The 26,789-nt window shown below is 41.0% G+C and overlaps 1 protein-coding gene across 1 annotated transcript in view; it reads right to left on the bottom strand.

Moving 5' to 3' along the window:
* The window catches only part of COL4A6 (collagen type IV alpha 6 chain), a 126,974-nt gene that overhangs the window by 81,634 nt on the left and 18,551 nt on the right, over window positions 1–26,789 (bottom strand). The window contains exon 4 of the mRNA XM_040572623.1: window positions 330–413. Coding sequence (XP_040428557.1) covers window positions 330–413 — 84 coding nt within the window. The remainder of the gene's footprint in view (window positions 1–329; window positions 414–26,789) is intronic.

Below are 26,789 nucleotides of genomic sequence, written 5' to 3'. Positions count from 1 at the left end.
TACTTACGTTTTCCTTTTCAATTGTTGTAATCTGCTTTAAAAGGTCTGACTTTTTTTTAAACTAAGGCTCAGATCACATAAAGAAATGAGATCCCATTAAAGAGCTGTTGCAAAGCTAACAATTTGTAAAGCCTTCAGAAGAGATTTTGAAATCTTGGCCAGGAACATTAGAAATGCAGCTGGTCTTCTTCACTTCTCTTGTTTTATGAGGTCATTAGATTGAGAATTAGATGTATTAACTTGGTTCTCGTTCACGCTCCCCTTCTCCCTCCCCCCCCGAAATTGGTGAGGGACACAAGGAATTGCTGTATTAACGAAAACAAACTTACCCTTGTGCCCTTCTCTGGAAAACATTTGCATCCAGCGCTGCAGTCACGGCCCCCACATGGCCCATTGTAAGACTTCTTTCCACCCTGTTAAACAAAAAAAGGCAATTTGATGTTATAACTATTTGTCTGTTGAAGACCTTTAATTAATTTGCTCAAGTTTCAAGCCTTTCTACCCATGTTGCGTTTGTCATGTGAATTTATTGGGAAATAAATGGCAAACATTTTAACTTCGCTGTAATTGGTTCATTTTCAGAATTAGCAAATCTCTGTGATTGGATCATTTTCAGAATCACCAAATACACCAAAAAAAATTTTTTGGTAATACTTAGAGGACAAGTAAATTGACAGGAGCTGGTGCTATTTTGCAGGGTGATGTGTGTTTTCTAGGGCTACCAAAATCCAAAAAACTACATGTGTTGGCAATATTCAGCACGCTAATTAGATTATGATCATACTCATTAATTAGAACTTGCGCCTCAGCCATCCTGCATTCCTAAATACCTCTACATCATGAGAAATACCAAGACAAACAACACTGTGACCCTTACACGTTTCTGTCAGTAAGCAGCTGCAGCCTGAACCACAGGTATAGAGAAACCAGCGGGTGAGAGAAGATGGTGTTTGTAATAACGGGTCTAGAAGAAGAGCTAGGTCTGCTCTTATTTCCTCCCTTGTTAACACAGAGACGCGCTTTGTGACCTTGATCCTAAATGCATATTCTGCTGTGGAGGTGGATTTACATGAAGGTTGTGGAAAGACTAACCAAAGAACAAGAAAGGATAATAACAAGTGTCATCTCTCCAGTGATGAGCTTACACCGGAGGGACACCATGCCTACTGCACTTTCAAACCACCACGGATCTGGATTTTATCTTAAATTATATTCTGAGCTAGCCACACTGGCGCTAGTTATTTCAAAAATAATTACAATATTTATATAGAGTTGAGGTTCCTATATCAGTAGCTAACATTAGGCCAGAGATGAAAGCCAACTACATCAGCTTAGAGTTTGACCTACTCCCTGCCATGCTCAACAGGCTTGAAATACGGGGCTACCAGAAGCCCTGCAATGCAGGAGTATGCCCGTACAACTCCGTCACAGTCCTGGGACACAAATGCAAGCAGGAAGAACATCCTTCTCTAAGGGAAGTGTCTTTCAGCATCAAATGAAATCAGGTACAGTCACTGGGTTTGGAAAGTCTGAATGAAATTGGGATTTAACTTCCCAAGGTGACCAAGCTAAGTGCTGAAACAAGTTTTGACTGGAATTGAACATTTCCTTCCTGAAAGCATTCACAGAAAATATTTTTAAAGCTTTTAAGGTTTCCTGACATCTGTCGAGTGAGAAACGTGAAAAATGAAAGGCAAGTCATACAACTTTCTTGTGCACCTTTGAACTTCTTTATGTCAGCTTTCTCAAAGAAAGTGACTAGTCTGATAATTTTCCTGCTAGAAGTAAATGTTATTAGTTTACACACCGATGTTCACATCATTTTGTTAAACTAAAACCCTCTGTTCTTAAGGCAGTGTAGAATGAACAGAGATCAAACAAAACCTTAAATCCAACCTCCCATATTTCCCTAGCCTGAAGGGAGCTTTACCTCTTGCTGCAAAGCAGTCATAACCACCTTCAAGCTATTCTAAAACGGCATCAGGTGGGCAAAAAACAAAAACCCAAGCAAACAGTATTTTCACAGACTTGTTCAGATGAAGCCCCACTAGATATAGGGCTTTTGGACTATTCATCAATACCATATGGTAGCACCTAAAGCAATACTTGAGCTGAGAGTGATAAATTGCGAGAGTCACCATAACACAGTGCACTGCAGACAGTTCTGACCCTTGGCGGCAGGAAATAAAAGTAAGCTTAATGTAGTAATGGTTACCAAAAAATAAAAAAATATTGCATCTAGAGGATAGGCAGTGAGAGCATCTCCAAGCTGCCTGCACAGACAAGGAATGAACAGCATGAATTTGAGTCTGCAATGTCCATAAAAACTGGTCCCTGTTGTAACAGACACACCTCTGAGAGGTCACTTACAACAACAAGCATTACCAAGAGTTTAGGATTTGATTCTAAGACCCAAGAGGGAAGTGCACCAGGACAACTTTGGGCATGATTATGTGCATACTTTGCCGTGGAAATCTGGACTCATTGCACACCAATGTATACCTCTTCTCCTGACACTTAACCTTACATTCACTCAGTCCACAGATAGCTTCGTGCCTCCGGGGAATTAGATTATGCCTTTCCAGATGCTTATTCAACTCAGCCTTAATTTCTTCAAAGATTTTGGCTTCCAATTATTTTTTCTCCCCAGATTGTTCTTTGTTCCAACAGCCATTTCCACAAGCCTTCAGGCCCTAGGGTTCTGTTAATTGTACTTTCCTCCCAGGAGCATGGAAGTATGGAAGAGAAACACTACTTCAGTGCAGGTCTGGATTCCTCCACGGTCACTGCCACGTGACAGTTGTCCTCTTCGAGCACTGAAGCTCATGTTGGCAGAAGTCAGAAATCTCTCATCTCTGGTGGCAATCAGGTCCTTCCCACTGGCAGAGGACTGGACAAAATTCACAGACTCTTTCCATGCCCGCTGCTCGCTCCACTCCCCATTGCTGTGGTTAGCCCACACGGTCCAAGACAAATGCCCGCTGAAGTCAGAAGAAATCGTTCCATTGATTTTATTGGGAGCTGGATCAAAGTCTCACTGAGGTTTATTAAAGAAAAATGAAAATATGGCCATACTTTTTATAAAATTGTGTTCACAATGAGTTCCTAGATTCCTTTTCATCACACGAGGAGTCATTTTGCTCATTTATGAATGAAAGCATTTGGGAAGGAAGCAAACCAAAGCCAGTTGGCTCTAACCCAGGTGTTACATGTCCCAAGGATTTTATTTAAGGGAAGGAGCTGACATCAGACACTCCAGGAGTACTTAAATAGCAAACAGCCATGTGCATAATAGTTATGTATACAAGGCTAAAGGCTGCTTATAACATCCTGGAGTACAGTGATGTCTTCTGAAAAGCTTCAATACATTTTTCCATTCAAATGTACAAATGCATAGGTTATGCAAACATTTACAGATAGGAATCTGAATGTGTAAGCACGCGCCCTTCATACTTGTTCAGGGGGAACTCGTATTGACAGCATGTATTCGGAAATGTATTTCAGAAGTAAAGAAACGAAGATGTTTGTTAACAGTGGTAAGCACCACCAGTTATAACAAATTAATTAAATCGTTAATTTCATTGGCTAGAAGTAGATCAAGGATTTTTAAACAGAAAACCTACAAAAAAACATAAAACATGATAACAAAAAGCAGTTTCTGAGATGTAAATAGCTGCAATATAAATGGAGTAACACACATACTGATTTTCATTGAGTTCTTTCAGGCTCATGTAAGTACCACTAGTGCTTCAATGTAGGAAAAAACACTAAGAAACATTGATAGGAGCAAAAAGATATTTTTAAAAGGCCATCAGAAACAGGAGTCAGTATGCAAACCACCTTCCTCTCCCACCTCTGGTGTCCCTCCGCCAGGCATTTCTGTGCTGTTGGTTCATTCAGATGGAGTGCCGTCTGAATCTTTCCATGGGCTTCAGCACGTCCTGGAGCCGAGCCAAAGCCAGTAAAGAAATCTAACAGCTGTGATGCCCTCGGAGGTGCCCCAGGCTCCCGTTCATTCCAGCTCTTCTCTAGCAACCCACGAGACCACAGAATAACTGCAAATGGTACCGAAGGCCTTGTTTGCAGCTCCAAAGCAAGCTGTACCTGCAGCACAGGTGGGAGGAAACCACTAACACAGGACCTCAGTGAGAGGCTTCCACGAGGCACAGCTCAGATGCGGGAGCTGGGTGCTATTCGGCCTTAAAACTTCTTTCCCCTTCTTTCTTGCTTATTTCCAGTGACTTCCAAGCGCCAGTTAAGGACTACTCTGGTCAAGATCAAAATCCTGACAAACTTCACAATCACAATCTGGAAATGAAGCACAACGAAAGCTTCTGGAACCTGCAAATAAATATTTTTTCACAAAGTTCAGGACCCTCTTATCTGTTGATGACTAATAAGGAAATTATATTTACAGGACCAGACATTCAGACACCCTGGTAAAATGTCAGAGTGAAAAAACTACCGAAACATAATATCTCTGTTTACTTCATGCACTAAGTAACACCGCTCTGTTAACCTTACCCTTTTTAGCTTCCATGGCTTTAAAGAACTAAATCCTTTATAACATTTTTTTTCTATTATTATTCTTGTTATATTACAGAATTTAGAGCCCAGCTCTGAAAACACTTATCCACATGGTTAACTCCTTTCTTGGAAATCAGTCAGGTTCCACTTTGCTCTGTGTGTGTTAAAGAGAAGTTGCCTTAGCGATTTGAAACAAATTATTCAAAACTAAAAACCGTTGGCAAAATAAAATGATAAACTAGGAACTGCAGCAACATCTGCAGTCAGAAATGGCAGTGTGACCCAGCAAAGAGTGTAACGTCATGCAGCAAACAGATTCAGTAATTCTTCCTAACACACGAGGTGTCATAGAGCAGAAATAAACCAACAGGCTTGCCAGTTAGATTGTAGGAGAACAGTTGCTGGGATTTGTTTGGTACTGAAGCACTGAACAGGTGAAAATACTATTAATCATGTCAGCAAAACATCAGATAAATACAGACACATTTTTCCCATTAAGAATATCAAGTGTTTGAACTCATTTCAACTTTTTTCTTAGCGAGATGCCCCAAACCTTGACTTGCCTGTCTGCTCACGTTGTTTTGTGATTTATTTATTTTTAATAGTACAAAGAGCCAGGTCAAGCCTAGGAACTGCTGACAGGAGTTTTGGTCAGATTGAGGGGTATGTAATCAATGGGAAGCAGCAGACAAAGATAAAATCCTGAGTAACTACCAAAGGACAGAAGGATACAAGCCTCTGAGCAAAAAACCTCATCTGACACATCCCTGGAACTCATCTTTTTCAGGCCACGCATCACAGCACTGCCCCAGAGCTGTACACACACAGAGAAAAAGTGACTACAGAGGTATTAATGATGCTGTAGGCATACGAGTAGAATTTTAGCTGGAATACAACGCACAGTTGTGTCACTTACTTTCAAGAAGGATGAACTCAGTACAGGCACAAAGCTTGAAAATCCTTCAGATGATAAACGTGTGGTCTAAGATCTGTTCCTTCCTGCTACAGAGTATGGTTCGTTTGGACCAGCAAAACAAAGACGTGGAGGTAATGCAAGTGCCATCTATACATTCATCGGAAAGGTGAGCGTCAGAAGTGAGCGAACCTTACCTAACAATGTTCTGGATACCACCCTGCTGCTTTGGAGCATTTTACACCTCTGCCTGCCAGTAACTAAAAAGGTATGTCAGCAGAAAGCTCCTTGTGCTAGGAGTATGTAAAATGGCACCATGGTGACTGTCAGGGGCTGAACGCTGGGTTAGGTTATACCCACCAGTTAGAGGAAGGGACAGGAGAGGCACAAGAGCAAGTATGTATATGCTTCCAGGAATATATGTAGGAGAAAAATATGTAAGCAGGGAGCAGCAGCCTTCCAGCTACAAAGGCAAGAGACAGATCTATGAGCTGGTAATCCCTTCCAATGGAGGTTGTAAAATCGTGTAAAACATTTTTCATCCACTAACAAGATTAAAAATATATGAAAAACCACATTGAAAAGTAAGAATTCGTACAGTTTCAATACTAACACACAAACCACACGTAAAGCCAGACAGCAAGCCCTTCTCTCACCCGGGTACCACTCTTCTTGCAGTCCCACATAAGTGAATGGCCCCCAAATATCACAGCAGTAGGAATGTCACTTCGTGTTTTTTTTTTTATGTAAACTGATTCAGACCTGGTTCTGTACTGCTCTGTCCTCAGGTTTTCCAGCTTTGTTGATAGGATTACGCAAAGCAGTACGTACTTTTTTTCTGACTACCCTACCAGTCAATGAGCATGTAGTTAAAACCAGACAGTTCATTTACAGCCTACATGAGCAAGGACACAAGCACAAAGCCACAAGCTTATCTCTTACTGCACAAAAGGCCTTTCAAACGCAGCTATTAAATGTGAATTTGTAGCTAAGATACTAATTCACTTCAGGGTTCACCGATTTCTTCAGTAAACCAATTTCCTCAAACATTTTGATTCATTTCATAGAGCTGGCAAACATCTAAACTGGCAGCTGAGACTAACCGATAGTTTCTAATAGAAACCAACCCTCCTCCAATTCAAGTGGCACATGAGGTTACAAAACTTGGAGGAAATCCTGGCCTAGAGAAACCAGCAATAAATTCAGACTCAATTGAATTCCATCCCATATCCACTCCCTGCTTCTAGCCCTGCCAGTGAGACAGGAGTGCTGCCACACTGAAAATGAGATTGAAAATGTAATAAAATGAGTGTTCAAGATCAATTCCTCAGTTTTATACAGACAGCAAAAATGACCTGATGCCTTTTGAACAACGTGAGGGTCGACTGACCCACTTTTTTTTTGAGGAAACGTGAATTTTTCATCAGTTGGCTGTAGTCTGAGGATAGAACTCGCAGATTTTTTTATTCACTAAAGTCATTTAGTGGCACTGGCAGCTGTTTGGCTCTGAGCATCCCCCAGATATTCCAGCAGCCACCTGAGTGCTCAGAACACTGGCCCAGCCACTTTGTATTCAAGAGCAGTGAGCATCACTCATGATGAAAGCGCTGATTTCCAAATCCTCAATATTATGACAAGTACCATAACACATTGTACACTACCCTAATTTCTTTAACAACTTCATCCACACTGAGAACATTTCCTGATCTGTCAGAGATCCTTGAAAAAGAAAGGCACAGCCAGCTTGTTGTTTCCATTTAAATAGAAACTATCCGTTGATATTGTTTATGCATCCCCAAATTCAACCATTTGCATGGAGTCGATGAGGAACTTGCATGAAAGTGGATTTTAGAAGTACATTCATATATTGCTGCAGCACAAAGCCTAAGAAATTCTACTGGCAAAGAATTTGCTTTCTTTATATTACTTCCTATCAAAGCTGGGCACAAGCCAAATGAAGAAAGAAAACCCATTGCTCTGGTTCTGGAACTACACAGAGCTGTAAGCTATGGAGCCTAAAGATTCCAAAATCAGAGAGAACTCTGTTATTGATAGTATTTAGCACAGCTGTTTACCAAGTTTGTACCTGCCCAACAGCTTCATTAGCCTCACACAACCCTCTGCCACAACCCCCAGCTAAACCCAACACACATTGCCATCAGTGAAGATGCTTATTGTACTAAAGTTGCTAAACAGGTCAATGTTTAGGATACTGAAACCCTTGCTAGCATATAGTTGGATATTAAAAGAAATATCAATGTAGCTGAAGGAGGTGGGCCTTATGATTAATACATGTTGTGCAGTGTACATGTATGACAGACACCACCAGGAACTAAATAAGCCTTTATAAGCAACACTAACAAGTTGGCTAAAAGCAGTTCTTAGAAAAAACACACACACAACCTCCCAGCAGAGGAATGTGCACTCTCCCATCAAACAACCTGCTTTTAGACAACTCACTTTATCCTTAAATGTTCCTGTGATACGGAAAGGATTGCACACAACTTTAGAGGTCTGCATGTGGCTTAGAAACAAACCTTCACAAGCAGCTGCATTCCTCCATCCATGGACTGAAGGTACCGGATGATTCAACCAACCCTTCTACTTGTGATTTCATTATAACTTACAGAAAGCAGTGTGGTGGAAAAAATGTGATCCCCCCCCTCCCCGAACCACTCAGTTTTATCTCTAAGTAGCTGAAGCTTCCAGAGTTGTAGCTGAAAAAGTCCCAGTGTAGACAGCACCCTCTCAAATTACCTCGTATCTTGTAGAGCCTTCTTTAAAACGATTTCTTCTTACCACTTTCCAAAATGGTAGCACAAATTTCAACAACTGTAGAGCACTTGCAAGCAATATAACGTTTCACTTTGAAAAAGAAATCCCAGACAGTTATAAGCCCATAGAGTTTTCTGCAAAGTCTCTACGAACCTAACCATTCCCCTGTCAATCCCCTTTCTTTGAAGGGGAGGAAAAGTCTTGCACCCAGTATATTTTGTAAGGGCATTGCTTGACCTATGCACCAACAACTGAGATTTTCAAGCCTGCTTTTCTGTACTCAACACCTACGTAGTTCTGTTGCATGAGAAGTCAGTCACTGAAGACATTTTTTTTTCCAAATGATATTCAGTGAGGTTTTGAACACAAAAAACTTTTCATTTGACCACAACAGAAATAAGGAAAATAATGAGCAACTCCAACCATTTCATCTAAAATGTTTGTCCATAGGTTTACATAACTGAGGTGAACTCCTTACGCAGAATTATACATTGCCTTACCTTTGCCTTCATTCCAGATACAGTTGGTCAGTGGATGAGCACATCCTGCATCTGACTCAGCTCCTTCATCTTGTAAATATCTAACAATTAAAATACTACAGAAGGAAAATTTGCACCAAAATGTCAAGGAAGGGCACATAATGCTTAGCAGCAAAACATGTACCAGAAGGTAAGCTGGAACTTGTCCACTGTGATTCATCTTCCACTTTTATAGTCAACACAGCCCACCAACTGCGAAAATATTGCAGTAATTTATTATTTGCATTTTATTTCAAAATGCATCATTCCCCAAAGCTATCAGCTACAAAAATGTTTCTTTTTGTTTGTTTGCTTGTTTTTATTTTTAAATCAAAGTTCGAGAGCTGACAACCAAATAATGATCACATTTTAAAAGTAAAATCCAAGGACAACATTGGTAGAAACTGGCTGCACTTTCGGTGATGCTCTTGGCAAAATGTTGATGAATTAACAGAAGAGGGAGGAAACTGCACCTGACTTTCCACTCCAAAGCTAACTACTAATCTCTCTCTCTCTCTCCATCTTTTGGATTTGAGTCAGAGAAAAATCTCTCTGGTGTAACTGCTTACAGCGATGCAGTTACACTAGGGGTCAACACAGCCTTATGTGTGGGAGCCAGCTGGTACAAGGATGCTTGATTCATCTCCTGGGGACCCAGTGAAGAGTGGAAAGAGCACAAGGAAATACAAAGCTGTGAACATGAGTCCAGCCTCTTAGCAGAAGTGACCTTTGAGCCTCTTCTGCACTCAGACAAGTTGGTGTGCAGGCTCAGCTAACTCAGCCAGCATCAGAACACTGTCTGAAACAAATGGAAATTGTAAAATGGGAGCTACAGCCATTTAACCATTGCTGCACTTGCAAAAAAACACCAAAACCTCTCACCAATTCTAGTCAGGCTCCGTTTCCTTTGCTATTCTGTTTGCGTCCTTCAAGATTGTGTAAAAAAAAAAAAAAAAAAAACAATTTGTGTAATCATCACTTCCTGAAGACACCTTGTGCAAAAGGACACTATTGGTTTCAGTAACTTTCTTGCAGTATCTTCAAGTAGATTCTCATTTTTCTCTTGTAAACAAAGTAAATCAACTAGTAGTGAATGAAATAGCCAAACTTTACCTAGTTCTGCTTTGTTTCAACTTTGTGCACATACGATGCACATATCAGCAGTTCTCTGAATCTCCTTCTTACCTACTACCTTAATTTATTTCCCCAATGAACACACTACCTTCCACATTACTATACACTGTTAAACATTTTTAGTGAAGAAACATTAAAAGACCCAACTCCTCAATGCATCGAGATCCATGCTTAATTCTGACGACCTCCATGAGACCCATCACCACAGTGGCATGCCTTACTAAACAGAAACCAACTCAGGCATGTGCTTTTTTTTGCTCACTAAAGGCCTGGGGAAAACGCAATTTGTTCTGTTCTCTCTTGAGGAATAATCAAGTTCTTAAAGTTTAAACAGATGAAAATACCTTTAACAGCATAGCAGAAGCAGTGTTATTCCAAAAAAACAGTGAGGGAAGCGTGCAAAACTCACTCTTATCTGACACTTACTTGAAATAAATATGCCATGTAGGTTTTAGCTGGAATGTGGCATACGTTTTGTGTGATTAGCCCAAAGGACAAAATAAGTTGTTTAGAATATTTCAGATTCCTTCCTTGTCAGGATTAGGAAAAGGTTGCCCTCAGCACAGTATACTCAAGTATGCACACTTCTAAAGATACTGAAAATACCTAGACAGCTAATTTTCTCCACAATGAAGTGACAAAATAATCCTGAAATAGCCATGGCCACGATTATTTCCAGAATAGGTACACAAAAAGCCTCCTGTATCCATGTACGTGATTAAAAAACTACTGAGGACTACTTCAATCACCACGCTACTTTGATACATAATTCTCATTTTAAATAAATGCATTCCCTTCCCCAAAATACGGAAGTCTCGTTAATAAACTACAGTAGATACTCCCAATCTACCCTAGTCTCACACAATGCCTTGCACTCAAATTCCCTGTCACATTATCAATAGACACCGATTAAGAAACTCTGGTATCCCGTCTTAATTATGAGAGAACTACAGTTTTGAAAATGAAAGTGAGCAATTAAGAACTGAATTTACTCCAAAAAAAGGTTCCTGCAGCAAGAAATCAGCGCTAAGAGTCTGTCAAAAATAATGGAAGTTACTGGTTGGTTGGGCACTTTCCATTTTTATCATAAATAACAGAAGTTATATGAGATTGGTGGGGCATGCCCATTTGGTACAAAACCAGTTAGCTCTGCCTGTAACCCAAATTAATGGTTATGGACGTGGCATTTGTCTGTTCAGGTTACTAATATACCCACCCCGGATTAAGTTTCTGAAATAGGATGACACACATCAGCTGCAGACAGGGTGGAACCAACTAAGAGCCACTCCCATGGGCAGGAACTGTTTAGTTAGCAAAGTTTTATGGCCCAAAGGCAAAAGGTTTACCTACCTTTCCCAGTTCACTTATGATTTCTAAATTAAGGTCACTCCTTTTAGGGATGGGACACACAAACAACTCAGCCCATTCATTTCCTCTCACTTAACCTTTCATCTTATTTTTGAAATAGGAGATCTACATCCCAAGTTACAAATGGATCAAAATGACCAAACAGCTGGAAGTCTATGCAAGTATAGTTTATCTAAATAAAAACATATGCAGTCATCTTTGGGAACAGTTGGGAGACTATCTGTTATAGTACCAATATTATTAACTGTTTAACCTCTATCTGTATAGCTTCATCTGTTTGCTTTCTTTCCCCATTTAGTCATTTAATCTCAACTCACCTTGTACTCTGTGATGCTGCAAATATGAGCTGGCTGATGTTTGGATACCTCCTCACTAATATCCCTGGAGGTTTTGTCATTAATTGAAGCAAGAATAGTCTAAATCCATAGCAAATACCACTTCGAGGATTTTCAAGGAGTGGACTTGTCAAGTCAATGTGTGTGCTTCTCCTAGGAATGCACAACTGTTGACTCTTGGCTGTTAACTACCTTGCAATCTTGATCAGTTGTTTTCCAGAAAGGTAAGATGCCACCCAGTCACCTGTGTCACCTACAAAAGTTTTTGCACTAGCATAAATGTCAGTGTAAAATCAGTTCCTTTATGTTAAAACGAAAAAATAATGCATTGTAAATATAGTATAACTTTAAAATTGCATACTCTCCTGTATGCACATTAAACTGACTGAGCAAGCAAACTAGAAAACACAAAAATCAGACATGCTGTTCTTCTGTAGCCCTACAACTCTACAAAAGAAAAATTACATAAAAGGCCCAACCAAGCAGCAAATGCAGTCAAAATGCCCTTTGAAATCCAGGTTTCCCATTTAGACTCTGCAAGAGGATAAAACAGTTGGTAATTAAGAACTTTCCAGAACTGTGAAGGTATCAGAAATACAAAGAGTACACAACGGGTGCAAAATCAGGAAAAGCAAATTATATTTAAAAAACAATAGTATGCATCTGAGATTGCCTACACCACCATGCAAGCACGCTTACATAATTAAACGTGGGTTTATTAAGGTAGTTCCCTTTTCTTGCCACAGCTGCTGCCAGTAAAGTGACTTCAGTGAGTCTTCCCATCATAGCGATGACAATAACCATGTGGTTTTAAACATGGCTTATCTGTAAGCACATTTATCTCAAAGTCCTCTACAAACACAGTGGTTGTCCTGCAAAGCATTTCTCAAACAAGCCATCTCTGTTACAGCTGGGAGGAGACAGGGAGGACAAAACTTACTATCTACTGGAAATACTGCATTTTAGTCATTTTTTTCATTCCATGTGGAAGAAAGGTTAAAAAAATAAAAATTCCTGTAAAACGGAAGTCTTTTCAGGATAGAATAAAATTGGTGTTTCTAACACTGGAAAAAGAATCTAGGGCTCACCTTTTTAACTCTGCAGCAAGCCCCAGGAGCTCTGGTTTCAGCAACTTGTGAAATTAGGAGCCCAGAGGCCTAGGCTGCTTAGCAGCTGGGAAGAGAGAAAACTAGAGACTAGGTAGGTTTTCTAGAGACAGAACTTGCCAGCTTCCACCTGCTTCAAGAGATTCCTTGTGGCCTTTCAAGTGCTACCTGAGTGGCATTTCCCAAAGACAGACCATTCTAGGTAGGTTTTTCAAAGCCATCTGGGCAAATAAAACAACTGCCCATTACTTGGAACCAAGGAAAAGCAAACAGCATCCCAAAATACAGATACAAAGGCAAGGATGAAGGAGTGCAGGGAAGAGACAGAACACCTCCAAATCATGCAGAGAAGAACAAGAGATTGGAGAACACAAGACTTGGAATTCAAGACTTTTAAATGACAGAAGCAAAATCCTTTTCCAGTTCCACCCACCGGGAGGGAGCAGAGCAATGACCCACTTCCTACAATGTCCACTTCCTATGCCCCAGCAGGGTACTACTGAGTTGTCTGCAGACAGCCAGCTCCTGCCTTCTTCTGAGGTCCCCTGTTCTAGCTTTGAAGTCATCCATCAGCTCTGTGGGGCCCAATCCTGTGCCTCTGAAATTCAAGAAAGGGGGCAAGCCAAATTTGCAGAGGAACTTGTAAATGAAAGTGTGTTTCTCTGTACTTTTTTCTGCTCAGGAGAGCAGCAATGGCATGGCTGCCCAGCCCACGTTCCTGGACCCTATCTTGGAACCTAGTTGGATCCGAGTACAGAATAAACACAGTACCATGGTCCTGAATTTGGGACTGGCACTCAAGACTTTGAGGACTGTGGTGTGTCTAAGGAATCCAAGACATGAAATCACCAAGTCTCTTACTACAGAACAACTCCTCTTTCATCATACTTACATATAGCGCACCGCATGCACAACAGGATGTTACTTTTGGTATCACAGCTGTTAGTACAGTGATTTTCTGAGCTGCCCTTCTCATTTCACTGAGGCTTTGGCCTTGCAAGAGAAGACAAGACAACTGTCCTTTCATGGTAAAACAACCCTTTCACAGTAATTCAGCCAGCCAAGCCCTTCAGGACAGATTTCTTTAAGGATTCCTCCTCTCCTGTCTACCCAGAGAGTACACTACTACATGGCTAAGCCAGATGCGAACTAGACAACAATGTGAGAAACCAAAAAAGGATGTATCCCACACCTTGGAAAAGGCCATGACTATCGTGCTAGTGCCTCTGCCTCCTGACACGGGTAAAGGCGAAGGGAGAAAATATAAACTGAAGTAAACAACTACAAAACGTCAAAAGAAATTGAAGTGGTTCCATTGTGTACCCATGTATTTAATTTACTGTTGGGACTATTTAATTTCAAGTAACACCTCTAAGCAAAGCAGATGTCTATTCATCATCTGGGGATGTTGCAAGCTTCTGCCAAGACAAAATGTACAATCTCCTTTATGGATAATCTTACCTGTCTGGAACGGGAAAAGACAGAATGCCTTTCTAACATTTATCTAGATTAAACAGAACAGAGAAGGTAAGGCTCGATGCAGTATTTTGACAGGATGAGAATGTGTTTGCTGAGGAATAGGCACTGATTAAATCTGAGACAATGTGTGCCACAAACATTTCTACTAAGAAAACCAAAAAAGGACAAAACATGGAACTGGCAGAATAAATGCATGATTTTATTTGCAAATATCCTATTTTTAGCGTGTATCTAGGCTACTAAGCAAACTATTAACTTTAGAATGATATATTACAAAACAACAAAAAAAACTGTCATAGTTGGAAATTATTTTTAGCAACAGCTAAAAAATACAAAAGGATAGCTCTTTGAGGCATCATTATCAAAGCTCCACAATTTGAGAATACAAAGGATTTGTTTTATCTTTTATTTTTTTCTAGACTTGTAACTTTTTTCTTTTGGAATTTTCATTTCCTGTATTAGTTCAAACGGGAGGGGAGGGGTGGAGAAACAAGGCTTTGTATTACTTTATAGACCAAAAAAAGGGCATGTAGTAAGCATACACAACACCAGCTTTCAGTTGTCTAGTTTGCCACAGAACATAAAATTTTTCCAGTCTTTCCTAAACCATGCAAAGGAAAATCTGTCATCAGAAGGACTAAAACTACAAAATTAGACTGGGGAGTCTGATGCAATTTAGAACTGAAATATCTACTTAATATAATCTCCAGAACTTTTTTTGCCAAAGGCACAGATCTTTATCAATAGGTGTGTGCCCTTGCAAGCAACTGTTTGAAACAGTGACTTGTTAAAATGCTTAACCCTCTAATCCCCATATACCTACTAGATACAGTACTGCCTAACTAAAGACATACTGCCTGGACTAATCCAGCAACTCATATGGGTAGACGAAAACCAAAGCAGCTCAGGAAGTAAAAGCAACTAAAATGAAGCCTTAACCAATTAATCTAAAGAACCAGGCATGGCTAAATACTGATTTGATCCTGGTAGTCCAAGCAAGTAACTATACTTAGAGAAGTTGTAAAAGTTGTTTGTAAAACAACAAAGTTACCTGTAAGAACATATTTAATCTGTTTAAGGCTTTACCATGTCCCATCTTCCATAGAATCATAGAATATCCTGAGTTGGAAGGGACCCATAAGGATCATCAAGTCCAACTCCTGGCACTGCACAGGTCTACCCAAAAGTTTAGACCATGTGACTAAGTGCACAGTCCAAACGCTTCTTAAATTCAGACAGGCTTGGTGCAGTGACTACTTCACTGGGGAGCCTGTTCCAGTGTGCAACCACCCTCACGAAAAGGGTTTTTCATGAAACCCACTAGAGCTGATAATGGACAGATGTCATCTAAGCAGCAAAAATGAAGATGGTGGTGATAAAAATCACAACATTTCACTGAAATCAACATCTTACAGCCTGCTTCTATAAATCCTCTCCTTAAGCAGTCCCTCGGGACTCACTGTGTTATCGTGGTAAGAGCCAGAAATGCTCCAACACAGAGGACTTGGAGGGGAAGGCTTTTAAGAAGCAGTTGCCGCCATATTCAAAACAGCTTCTGCCAAAAAAGAGAGAGAAGTTTAGTACACTACAACACTTTCAATTCTGAGCATTAACTTACGGAATGAGTAACATCAAAAAAAAAAATCTTAAGCTTTCAAAACATCCAAAACTGTTCTCAATTTGAACACATTTATTTCTTCTTAGCTATCAGGCATAGCACAATAATGAGCTGTATTAGACACAGAGCACTGGTGCACCTAGCAATGCAACTGGGAGGCACTGTACATGCAACGCAGGAAGCACACTACTAGGATATTCTTGGTAATTTAATATCCAACCTTACACATTATCACTCAGAACAAACCCAGCAATTCATGAAAAAAACTGAAGAAGGAATAAAGATTAGTGCTATGAGCAAAAAACTTCTTGCCTGGTTGTGCGAAATGCTAGCTAAGCACAGATGTCTGTTCTGAGACAGTAACACCCATGCTATTCCAAACAACTTTTTTCAAGGACATTGCCAACTAAATAAAGGCTCCTTAAAGAGTAATTATTTTAGCTACAAGCATCATAAATAAAAAATAACACCTAGGACAAATATAACTAGAAAGACTAAGAGAAGTACAAACGTTTTTCTCTATTTTGGTTACTAATTTTTACTATGCGTTTCTGTACAATTTGCCTCATTCTCCTCTGTTCTTTTTAGTGTGAATCTTTTATACATAAAGATGTAATAGATTACAGAATTTAAACTGGAAAGTGATATCATAAACAGGTGACTGCAGGCAGAAAAGGATCAAGCTTTCGTTCGAACAATGACTATTTCAAGTTTCACTGTTTTGAGAAAAAGACTACATTTTTTCCTTAATTGGAAACTTCTACTGGCTTCAGCTGAAAAATATCATTGTTTGTACCAAGAAACAACAGATGTATTTAGAATAACAGCCTGATATTTCAGCTGATATCACACACAGAGAAATGCCAAATAACATAGGGCTCACCCAGGTCTCGTCCCACAAAGTGCTGAGCCATCTGGGCAGATTCAATGAGAGGGGAGCGCGCTCAGCAGTTCAGGGACTATCTCAGAGCCGACAGAAATCGTGCCTACCAGTACTGCTGAAAAATCACCACGTTTTTCTAACTGCCAAACTGTGCCTAGGCTTGCACTGCTACACAAGGGAATAAAAAGCAGAGAGTCAAAGCAAGCAGCCCCTGTGGTCCCACAGAGACTGCTGAGCACAAATAGCCTGTGTGTGCTCTGCCTCTGGCTACGATGCCCGAGGGGACAGCGCAATAAAAGTATTTCCTTGTGGAGCGGGTGTGCTAGAGGCTGCATATCTGGCAGCACCAAGCAAATGCATCACTTTTTGACTGACACATTCTTCCCACTGAAACATAGACGATGCCCTGACAAGTGACACAAGAATCCAGTACAAGAAAGTTGCTGAGGCTTCCAGGAGGTGCAGAGGATGCCTCCTTTAGAAACCATTTACAGAGCTTGCATCCTTCTGCAAAACTACAGACATAGTTGGGACTGGGAAAATGCTTGCTTGCTTTCTCTGTGCCACACGCTTGGGAAGATAGAGAGCGCACAGTTCATTTCTGGAAGACCTCGCTTCATGCTGGGGAACGCTGCGCAGCTGTTGGGATTCTCCCGTTAGGAGAGCGATGGATTTTCCCAGTGAACCTTTCCCTGAGTCAGACCTGCATCTTGCAGTGCTACAAACCCAGGACTTCCAGAATCGTCTTGTACCATGTCCCAGTTTAATTCCTGTTCAAACTAGAATGTATCTTTTAGGAAATCATCCAACCTTGATTTGCATATCTAAACATCAAAGTTCTAACGACAGAACTAGATGCAAAATGTTTTGATTTTTATCAAAATGTTTATAATTTCCCGTACAACAGGTCAACAAAAATTGATCCATCATCTCAAATTCCTTGAGTTCATTGAATCAACATATTTCAGCAGAAAAACCATTCCATCTAAACTCTTAAACAGTTTTATTAGACGATGTGTTGGTTCTAACAGACAGTGTGTTGGTAGGTACTGAGTAAAACTCCTTAAATGCACGTGTAGGTTTTATTAAACAATTTAGCATCATCTTTTTAATCGTGCGGGTTACAAATTACCACCAAAAGTACCTCTTCCTTTTTCATCTTGTTAGCTCCGTAGTACTGCTGTGGATTTTAAAATAAAAGTTTTAAAAGTGCTCTGCTTGCTTTACTTGTTAAGTGCATCAGCATGTTAATCCAACATCAACTTTCCTGTGTCACACAGATTACAAAGTGCGAGTTAGTAGCATTTCTGTTTTTCTGCCTGACCTCTTTCAGCCAAGGCTTATCCCAGGATTTTATTTTCACTCCTTATATTTCTTCATCTGGTTAATCAAGTAGGTCCTTCACCAGCCTTTAGTCCAACCAAAGCCACTCACAGATCACCTGTGCTAATTTGCTGAAAAAACTTCTGAGATTACAAGCGAGTATCATTCAGGAAGGAAAACACGCTGGTTCCATGGAAACGTGCAAGTCAATGAGCCCACCTTGAAACCTGGAAACAATGGTCCCTTTCAGAACACGGAGCAGAGGGGAGGGACTGTGTCTTATTGAGATGTTGGATTCTTTCAGATTATTTGAGGATTTTTCCCTTCCTTTTTTTCTTAAAAGAAAAAGAAAAGGCACACCGCAAATTTGCCTTGCACGAGTTGGTAATAGTTTCCAAAAAATCAGATCGATTCACTGTTGAATTTCCTCCTTCTCCATCCACCCACCTCGGTCCTCTCCAAAAAAGCAGCAGCACATAGCACAATGAAAGGCACCGCCACTTGATTCAGGGTACACACATTTATGACATCAAACACACAGAAATGAAATCCTGATCCTAAAATGACTGAGGAAAAGGGATGGCCCCTAGAATGATATGCTATCCTGAAGAAGAAAATCTGTAGAAATCTTGTGGGGAAAAAAAATCAGCAAATTTTGCATGAAAAAAGAAACTCTATCCTCCTGAGTTGATAGAAAATTGACAGAGATCCACTGCACTTCCCAAAGCTAGTTCTGCCTAGCCGTTAGGTATTTCAATCCAGGAGAATATTGCACAACAGTGGCTGGTCATGGCAGCCTGCTTTTCATTTTTGATTTTAGGTTTATACTACTGCTTTCCGTTCCAAAAAGCTTTTCTATATTCTCTTTAGTATTCTTGGGAGACCCAGCCTAAGGATGACCCGAGCATTTGTACGACCACGTCGTTTAACCAGCTCAAAGGCAGTCACCTAATATCTGGTTCAAAACAGTAGATAAGCACAACACCGCACTGCACACTGAATCATCTTGGCTGCTTTTCAACTCCTGTTTCTCCAGCTTCGTCATGCAGCAGAGGCTCAGTGAAGGGGGATGCTGCACTCAGCCAGTCCAATAGGACAGAATCTGTCCCACTGCTTGACACAGGCAGACTCGGTGTTGTATTCAGGAGGGTCACCGGCTGTGCACCACAAGAAACATCCATGGCACTAAGGTCCACAGTGCTGCTTTTTTCACAGCATGGTAGCCTTGCTCCTTCCTTCACCTCCTTGTGGTTTGCCTCCTTGTAGCCTGCTCCAGCACCTCCTTCCCCTCTGGTTGTTCTTCGGCTTCTCAGGTGCCCTGGGGACAGCTGTGCAACAATCTATGTTGCAAAAAGATGGGTAATTTTGTGCTGCACTGTCCCTACCAAAGATAAGGCTTGGTTTTGTTGTTAGTGGTCTGCCCAGCACTAGCCACCGGCAGCCTCCAGGCTGTGCTAGGTTTCCAATCCAGGTGACAGGCAATCTTGCTCCCATTGCCTTTTGAAAGGGTTAAATGAGGAGCAAAACACAGTCTAGACCCTGACAAGAAATATGCTGACATTTAAATAAAAGTTTCTTTTTTCTTAGAACTTCAGAAAAAACAGGAGTTGACAGAATTTATACCTTGTACTGTCCAGTGAGAAAAATACTCCTTGACACAGTTATTTAGGTAACTTCAGATTAAATACATTGGCTTTTTAGAAGATGATTTTACTCATCAGCTCTCAACAGGTGTGCGTCCCAGAGCTGCAAGATTAGAGCCAGCATGTACTTACAGATGGACCTGGCCATTACCTTGCAGCTTATAATTACAGACCACAACTGCCTCACCCACAATTTGAAGAGACCAGGTGTGTTCTGCCATTGAGTGTGTTTTAGTTCAACTCCCCGGCCTCCTTTCTTGCCTAGCTCCTTTTTTATTTCAGCTAGAAAGCCACTACATAAGGATGGCAATGCTTCCTACCTCATGCATCATTCCTGCACTTCGTACAGCATTACTAACACATGCTGAAACTGACCGTACAGATCAGAGGCAGTCAGCACACCAGCCAGACGATTTCAGCAGGACAGCCTACTACAGGACAAGTCTTGGTAAAATCAGGTATATTCGGCTCTATTCGAGAGAATGTCAGTGAAAGGAAAAGCCGATGATTTTCTTTGAAAGGACTGCTCATCTGAGCTCAAAACGCACTGAAGCAGAGAAAAACTTTCAGGAGAACAACCAACAGAATAAAAAACGTATTAAAATATATCGCCACAATTTGCTTTTGAGTTCTTTCATTGATAACCTCCCAAGAAAGAATTCAAAAGAATTCAAATTCTTCACAACAGATTATATACACTATCATATATCTTTAATTACCTGCACACAAATATATTTGATTCCCTACATGTTTACCTGTCTCTCAGTGGCAGAAGAGCACATCAGCCTAGACCAGCACCCCTTCAGATAATTCCCGACAGCCGGTGGCATGAAGGTGGGCTGAGTACAACTATTTATGGAGATCTTCCCCTTTTTGAAGGATCCTCCAAAAATTTTAAGTTCAGAGGCATCCACCACAAACAGAATAGACCTAACTCCGGGGCATAACACAGTAATTGTGAAGAAAATCTTCAAGCAGTTACTATGGGGGGAAAACAAAACAAAAAACAAAACCTCCTCCTCCAGCTGAAACAAGTACTTTTAAATAGCAAAAAAACATCGCTTGGAAACGTATGCTTTTTTCCAGGACACAGTCAAGCATCCTCACGTCAGTGAGCAGTCACATCTTTCGCTGCCATTTACAAATGACAGGAGGAAGAACCTTCACAGCAGCCACACTTGAGGCAACTGGTGCTCCTCTACTTCTAGCCAATACCTGTCTCAGCAGCCAGACCGAGTCCTGGAGTCTCCGAGGTCACCTACAACACAATACAGGCACTGCACTGTGCTCCAGAGGCAGCATATCAAGCAGTGGTGGGAAAGCCGTGCAGTTCTTCATCCCCTCAAAGCATCCTGCTGGAAGCAACCTATTGGGTATCTCTGCCACAGTATCACCTATGAGATAAGGCACACAGCTCTATCTGGTTTCAGTGGCACCAGACAGAGAAAGCATGCTTGTTTGAGAGGCCCTCTTTATTTGTACAGTACTCGAGGTTAAAGTTTTGGCATCTTACTCATTTGCTTTAGGAAAACCACTAATACAGCCTCCATTGAAATCACTGGGTATTTGTCCTGACATGAAGCGACTGGAAAGTTGGTATCATGAAGAGAAGAAAAAAAAAAGGACAAACATATAATCATTTATTCTTTCCACCTTTACCACCCAAAGTACACCAATGTGCATTGCTATAACTCTTCCTTCCTCTACCTGAAATTTAAGTAACAAGGTCAATGAAAAGATTTTGAAAAACAGATTGTTTTTTGGTATATTGCTTGGAACAATGCTTGACCAATTACAAAACCTTCCTTGGAGAAAACAGCATGTACACCTGGGCTTATCTCAGCCTGATGCAACTAGAAATTGGTGCTATGTTAGCCCTTCAATGTAAGGGACAAAAGACAGCTGCTGCAACATTAGGAGCAGCTTCACTGCCACAATTCTGGCAGACTTGGTCCTTTCACTCTGCTCAGTCAGTACAGGTTTGAGTAAGTTTTTGAAGGGTTTTGGCACCTGAATAGACCAGATTGAGGGTTCATTTTGACAACTTTACTCATAAGAGTCTTGTTAGTTTCAGGTTAATTCCACAGGACTGAAGGCTGATGCCCAAAGTCTCATTTTCATTCCTAGATCCAACTCCTCTTCTCCTCTCTGCATTCCCACCTCTTCAGAGGTAGCAGTCATGAGAGTGTAGTGGTAACAGCAGGTCAGATTATCAGCAGGGTCTGACTCCTGTCAGAGCAACAAGACCACCTCACCTTGTCTTCGCCTGATCCAACATGAGGTAGGCAGGGAACCATCATCGGGAAGGAGGGCAGCCCATGTTTAGACTGGATTAACTGCAACACAAGACTGCACTTCAGAGAAGACAGAGAATATGAGGTTTGAAATTAAGTATTCAATTATATTTAGTTCCCCCACATTGATGGGCTCAGCTCTTTGTAGGGTTAGTCCTTTTCTTTGCTGGGTGCACTGGCACAAGGGGCAAAGCATCTGACCTCACTAAAGACTTGCAAATACTTGAGAATCCTGCACTCACTGAAGCCAATGGAAACTTCTGGTTGACTCCAAAAAAGGCAAGATTGGGCTTGTTATCAAAATGTCCTCCTCAGGCACGTCCAAATGCCATTTTATTCAGTGAGTAAGTACAGGCTGCATCCTGCGTGTGCAGATTATACTGTGTGCCCAACCAGAAGTCCATGTTTAGACAAAGCACCTGGTGCAGGCACCAGAAATTTTATTTATATATATACACACACACAGGTGTATATACATAGATATATTAAAAAAAACACAACACAAAAAGTTTCCACGCAGCTCACATTTTAAAGCTATGTATAGGGAACAGCCATGACCAGTATTTAAATGCATTTTGGCAGGTATCTTCACATTTATCAGCAACAAGAGAGGACGTATGGGTTTTAAAACTAGATCTCTATAAACGTACTCCACTATAAGAAAGAACAGGCTTCTATCATCTTCTCTCTCGCTTGCTTGTTCTTGTACTTATGCTGTTGCTCCCTGGCACTTGGGATTTCCCAGTCACCTCCTGCCCAAGCACTGGAAAGGTTCACAGCTACTCAGCTCTCAAGATGAGGTATATTTAACTCTAATCGCAGCTACTTTCTTCCCCTACTGTGAAAAATGACACATTTCATTTCAAACCATACCAACAGCTATATAGAGAAGGGTGGAGTAGGTGGATCTGACACACAAGACAACTGGACAAACACTCCAAGGCTGCTGCTGACCTCGCAGCATACTAGGATGAGCTCAGCAGCATGTCCTGCAGGGCAGCAGCCACCGCATATACCTACCCCAATCTAGTGGTCTCACAGTATAAACTGTGGTGTGGGGGAACTACTGATGCTTCTCCAAGACTGGAACCACTAGACTACATACACCGTGTTCTTTCCTACAAAAAATTTTTAATATAAAGACTACATATGGTGTAGGAGTATTTTTCCCAGCAACTACTAGCCACCAGATCATCAAAATCACCATCATAAAACAGTAAATAATTACATTGAGATTGATAAACTTCCTTGCCTCAGCTGTTGGATGTTAAGTCAAGACTAAACATTGTTGTACAGCACTAGTAAACTTTCACCATTTGAATAGCTTTCCTGTTATTGTCAGACCCATAAGCAAATAATCCTTCTGTCTGAGCATATGGCAGGAGTAAGGCAGCCCTGGGAAGAAGCAGTATGGGAGAGGAATTTAACACATCAGTGCAGTTTTGTAGAGGACTCTCTCAAAGCAAAGATAGCCAGTCCTTGTAATGACAGTTCCAAAAATGTCATTTTAAGAACAAAATGCTCTGGCCTATAGTTCTGCCTGACACCCTGTCTTTACAAGCAGATGTTTTAAAGGTCACTTTAGGTCCTTTTATAAACTAACTCAAAAGAACAGCGATGTTTGTTCATTTCACAGCTAGACTTTAAATCTTACCCTGCTCGTTGCAGTCTGTGAGACCTGCCCTTGGTGGAGGAGGATCAGGACAGGAAACATTTAAACAAGCTACAGATGGGATGTAGAAGATGCAGAAGTCCATGGGATGTGACAAACGCACCCGGGAGCACTGATGTTACTGCAAGGCCACTCTTGATCATCTCTGAATGGCGATCAGGAGAGGTTCTCAAGGTCTAGAGGAAAGCAGATGTTGCTCCTGTCTTCAAGGCCAGCAAGAAGAAGGGAACTACACACTGGTCAGCCTGACCTCAGTCTCTGGGAGGCTAGTGGAGCAAACCTTTCGGGAAACCATTCCCCCACATATAAAGGACAAGAAACATAATCAAGGAAACGATTTTAATTTTCAAGTCTGCACAGATTTATGAAGGGGAAATTGTGTTTAACCTTCCTGATAGCCTTCTAGGATGAGATTACAGGCTTGGGCGATGAGGGGAATGGCTGGTGTTTATCATGAGTTCAGTGAGGCACTCAACACTGCCTGCATTAACACCCTCAGAGACAAACTGATGAAGCACAGTGAGATGCACGGAAAACTGGCTCAACTGCCAGGCTCAAATGGAACTTTAAATAGTAAAACTTTGCACTAGCTTTATGTACATAACAACACAAGTGAAGTCCTCATGATCAACGAAGCTGAACACCATAGAGGATTGGGACCTTTGTTTCCATGCTTACGATTTCAAGAGGACCTGATGCAATCCAGCTGCAGCTGGGATGAAGGCACCCAGTACAAGTGACAGCCACGTCTCAGATGTCCTTATCAGCTAAAGATTCCAGTTCCTTGTCATTTGAAGGCTAGTAAATAATTAGTTTCACTAAACGGAGGAACAATGGAGTAGCAAAGGCCATCACAGGTGACTAACTTTAAAGAAGATAGCAGGGTGAATGAAACACGGGTCCTAATTCTGACTTCACATCACGACAACCACGCCATGCTACCACTAATGCCAGAGGTAGAAGTAGTTCAGTAGAGAACCCATTCTAGACTTCCTGAGAGAATCCACTAGTTTAAGACAAACCATAACAATTTTACTACATTGCTTTATGTTGTAGAAGATAAGCTTTAGCACTACCCAAGTTTTTGGGCTGCGTTAAAAATTTTTCTCTACTTCCTATACAAAAATATTTTAGATAAGTAATTTACCTAGCAAAATTCCTTCCTTTCCCTGCAAAAGCCTTTTCTATTGGTTGATTGGGGATAGCAGAAATAGTTCCTCTGAATTCAGAGAACGCCACTCTAAAAACCAACCTGCAGGCAGAACCTAAGACTTGAGGACAACTGATAAGTCAGTGTCAGCACAGGGACATTCTAGACTTGTTTTCTGGCAAAACGTCTCTCCATACAGAGCATCTGCTGATATTTAGAGCTTGAAGTATTTTGGAAAAGCTATATAATTCATCCAAGTTAGCCAGCAACTTTTCGTCACCTATCTCACAATTCCCATGGACAGCTGCAGAGTGAGATGCAGAGGGGAGCTAGAAAATGACTCACGGTCACACAGCACTTCCACAATCAGAACTCTTGACTTTTTGGACTCCAGCTTGGCACTTTTACTGTGACTCAGAGCTGTTTATCTTGCAGTAGACCATCTTCAAAGACTCCTTTTATGTCAACAATGAGAAGCAAATGAGTTTTCAGAAAACAGGAACCGATCAGATGCAAACAACGATGAGAAAACATCTGGGAGGATATCATCTAAAGACACCACACTACAGTAATTTACGTTCATTCACAGAAAAAGGTTATTCATTTTCCAAGCACCCGCATCTTGATTAGGCCAATTCTGCCTTCATTTGTACATATCCTTTCTGTCTTTAAGCAAAGACGTGGCGTCTCTGTTAAAGCTAAGCAAACAGAACTCTGTCGGCCACAGAGATCTGTTCAAATTGCTTTTTGTTTCTCTGGTGAGGAATTTCAACAGCAGGCTTGAGCTGTTTGAAGGAGACAGCTCAAGGATAGCTTTACAATCTCTGACATTTTAAACAGTGAAGACACTCCAGACCCTCTTAAATCCCCAAATCTCCCCATCCAGTTCAATGGCTGGAATACAAGAACGACTGGATGTTCTGCCACTTCTGCTCAGTTTGAACACAGCAGAAGAAATCAAGCAGTGGAAGCTAGAAGCATAAGAAAATGGTCAGACGTCTGGGCTTCCTGACCCTTAAGGTATCCTTGACCATAGATTGAATGACTGCATACCAGCAGAGGAAATGTGATGACTTTACAACTTTTAAACAGTTCCTTTGAACTGAAAATAGCATCTCTTCTAAGCATAATCAAATTCTTAACAAAAATTTCTGCTAGCCTAGGTAACATACACAGGCTGCCTGTTCCTGCTACTCTTGAAGAGTCTATGCTACTCCCTCGCACGCTTTGTTTTCTTTGCTCAGCACACAAAGCAAAATACAAGGAGTACAATCTGCAAATAACAATCCTATCCATAACTATCGTTGCATTTAGAGCTACTCACCACATATGCACTTAACTCTGGTTTCACTAGGACAGCTGTAGAGTCTTACTGGTAAGTCATTTTCTCCCCAGTATTCAGGGCATTCTTCGTACATTCTTGAAAACGCAAGAGATACAGGGAAGGAGAAGGAGAGAGGAAGGAGAAAGAAGGAGAGGCCACTCCACCTGGCGCCCTTATTCTATCTCTGAGAAAGGTACGTATTTAGATGAAGGCTGGGATCCCAATTCACAACTGGTGCAAGCACAGACATTAAAGACACCACAACCAAGAACACATTCTGCTCATTTTTGCTACTGCTGCCTCATGTTTCTTTTGACTCGTTTTGACACTGACATGCTTAGAATGGAATACATCAAATCGGTGAATCCTTTCATATCGTGGCTCTGTAAATTATAGTACTGACGTTGTCCAGCATATAGTGGAAAATAATGGTGTCCGTGTTTGTTTTTAAAGAAACATGCAAACTTCTTCTGCAAGCTGTGTACCACAACACAGTGGGTCATTTAGACCTATTTGAAGTCAAACAATCTCTCATTACCTTAAAGACTGACCTCTTTTTTTTTCACCTGAGCAACTTCCCAGAGCCATACCTAGCCCCTTTAAATGTAGTAACTACACATAGAGACAAATTTCTCTCTTAGCTGATCTAAGTAACATTGCAAATGTATGAGCTGGCATTAGTGTAGGTCAGCAAAAACCCCAAACAGACAAAGAGGTAGCCACCTCA

Source organism: Cygnus olor, chromosome 13 (assembly GCF_009769625.2).
Source record: "Cygnus olor isolate bCygOlo1 chromosome 13, bCygOlo1.pri.v2, whole genome shotgun sequence".
Lineage (NCBI taxonomy): Eukaryota > Metazoa > Chordata > Aves > Anseriformes > Anatidae > Cygnus > Cygnus olor.
The sequence above is the reverse complement of the archived record's forward strand: the minus strand, read 5'-3'. Positions and strand labels throughout refer to the sequence as shown.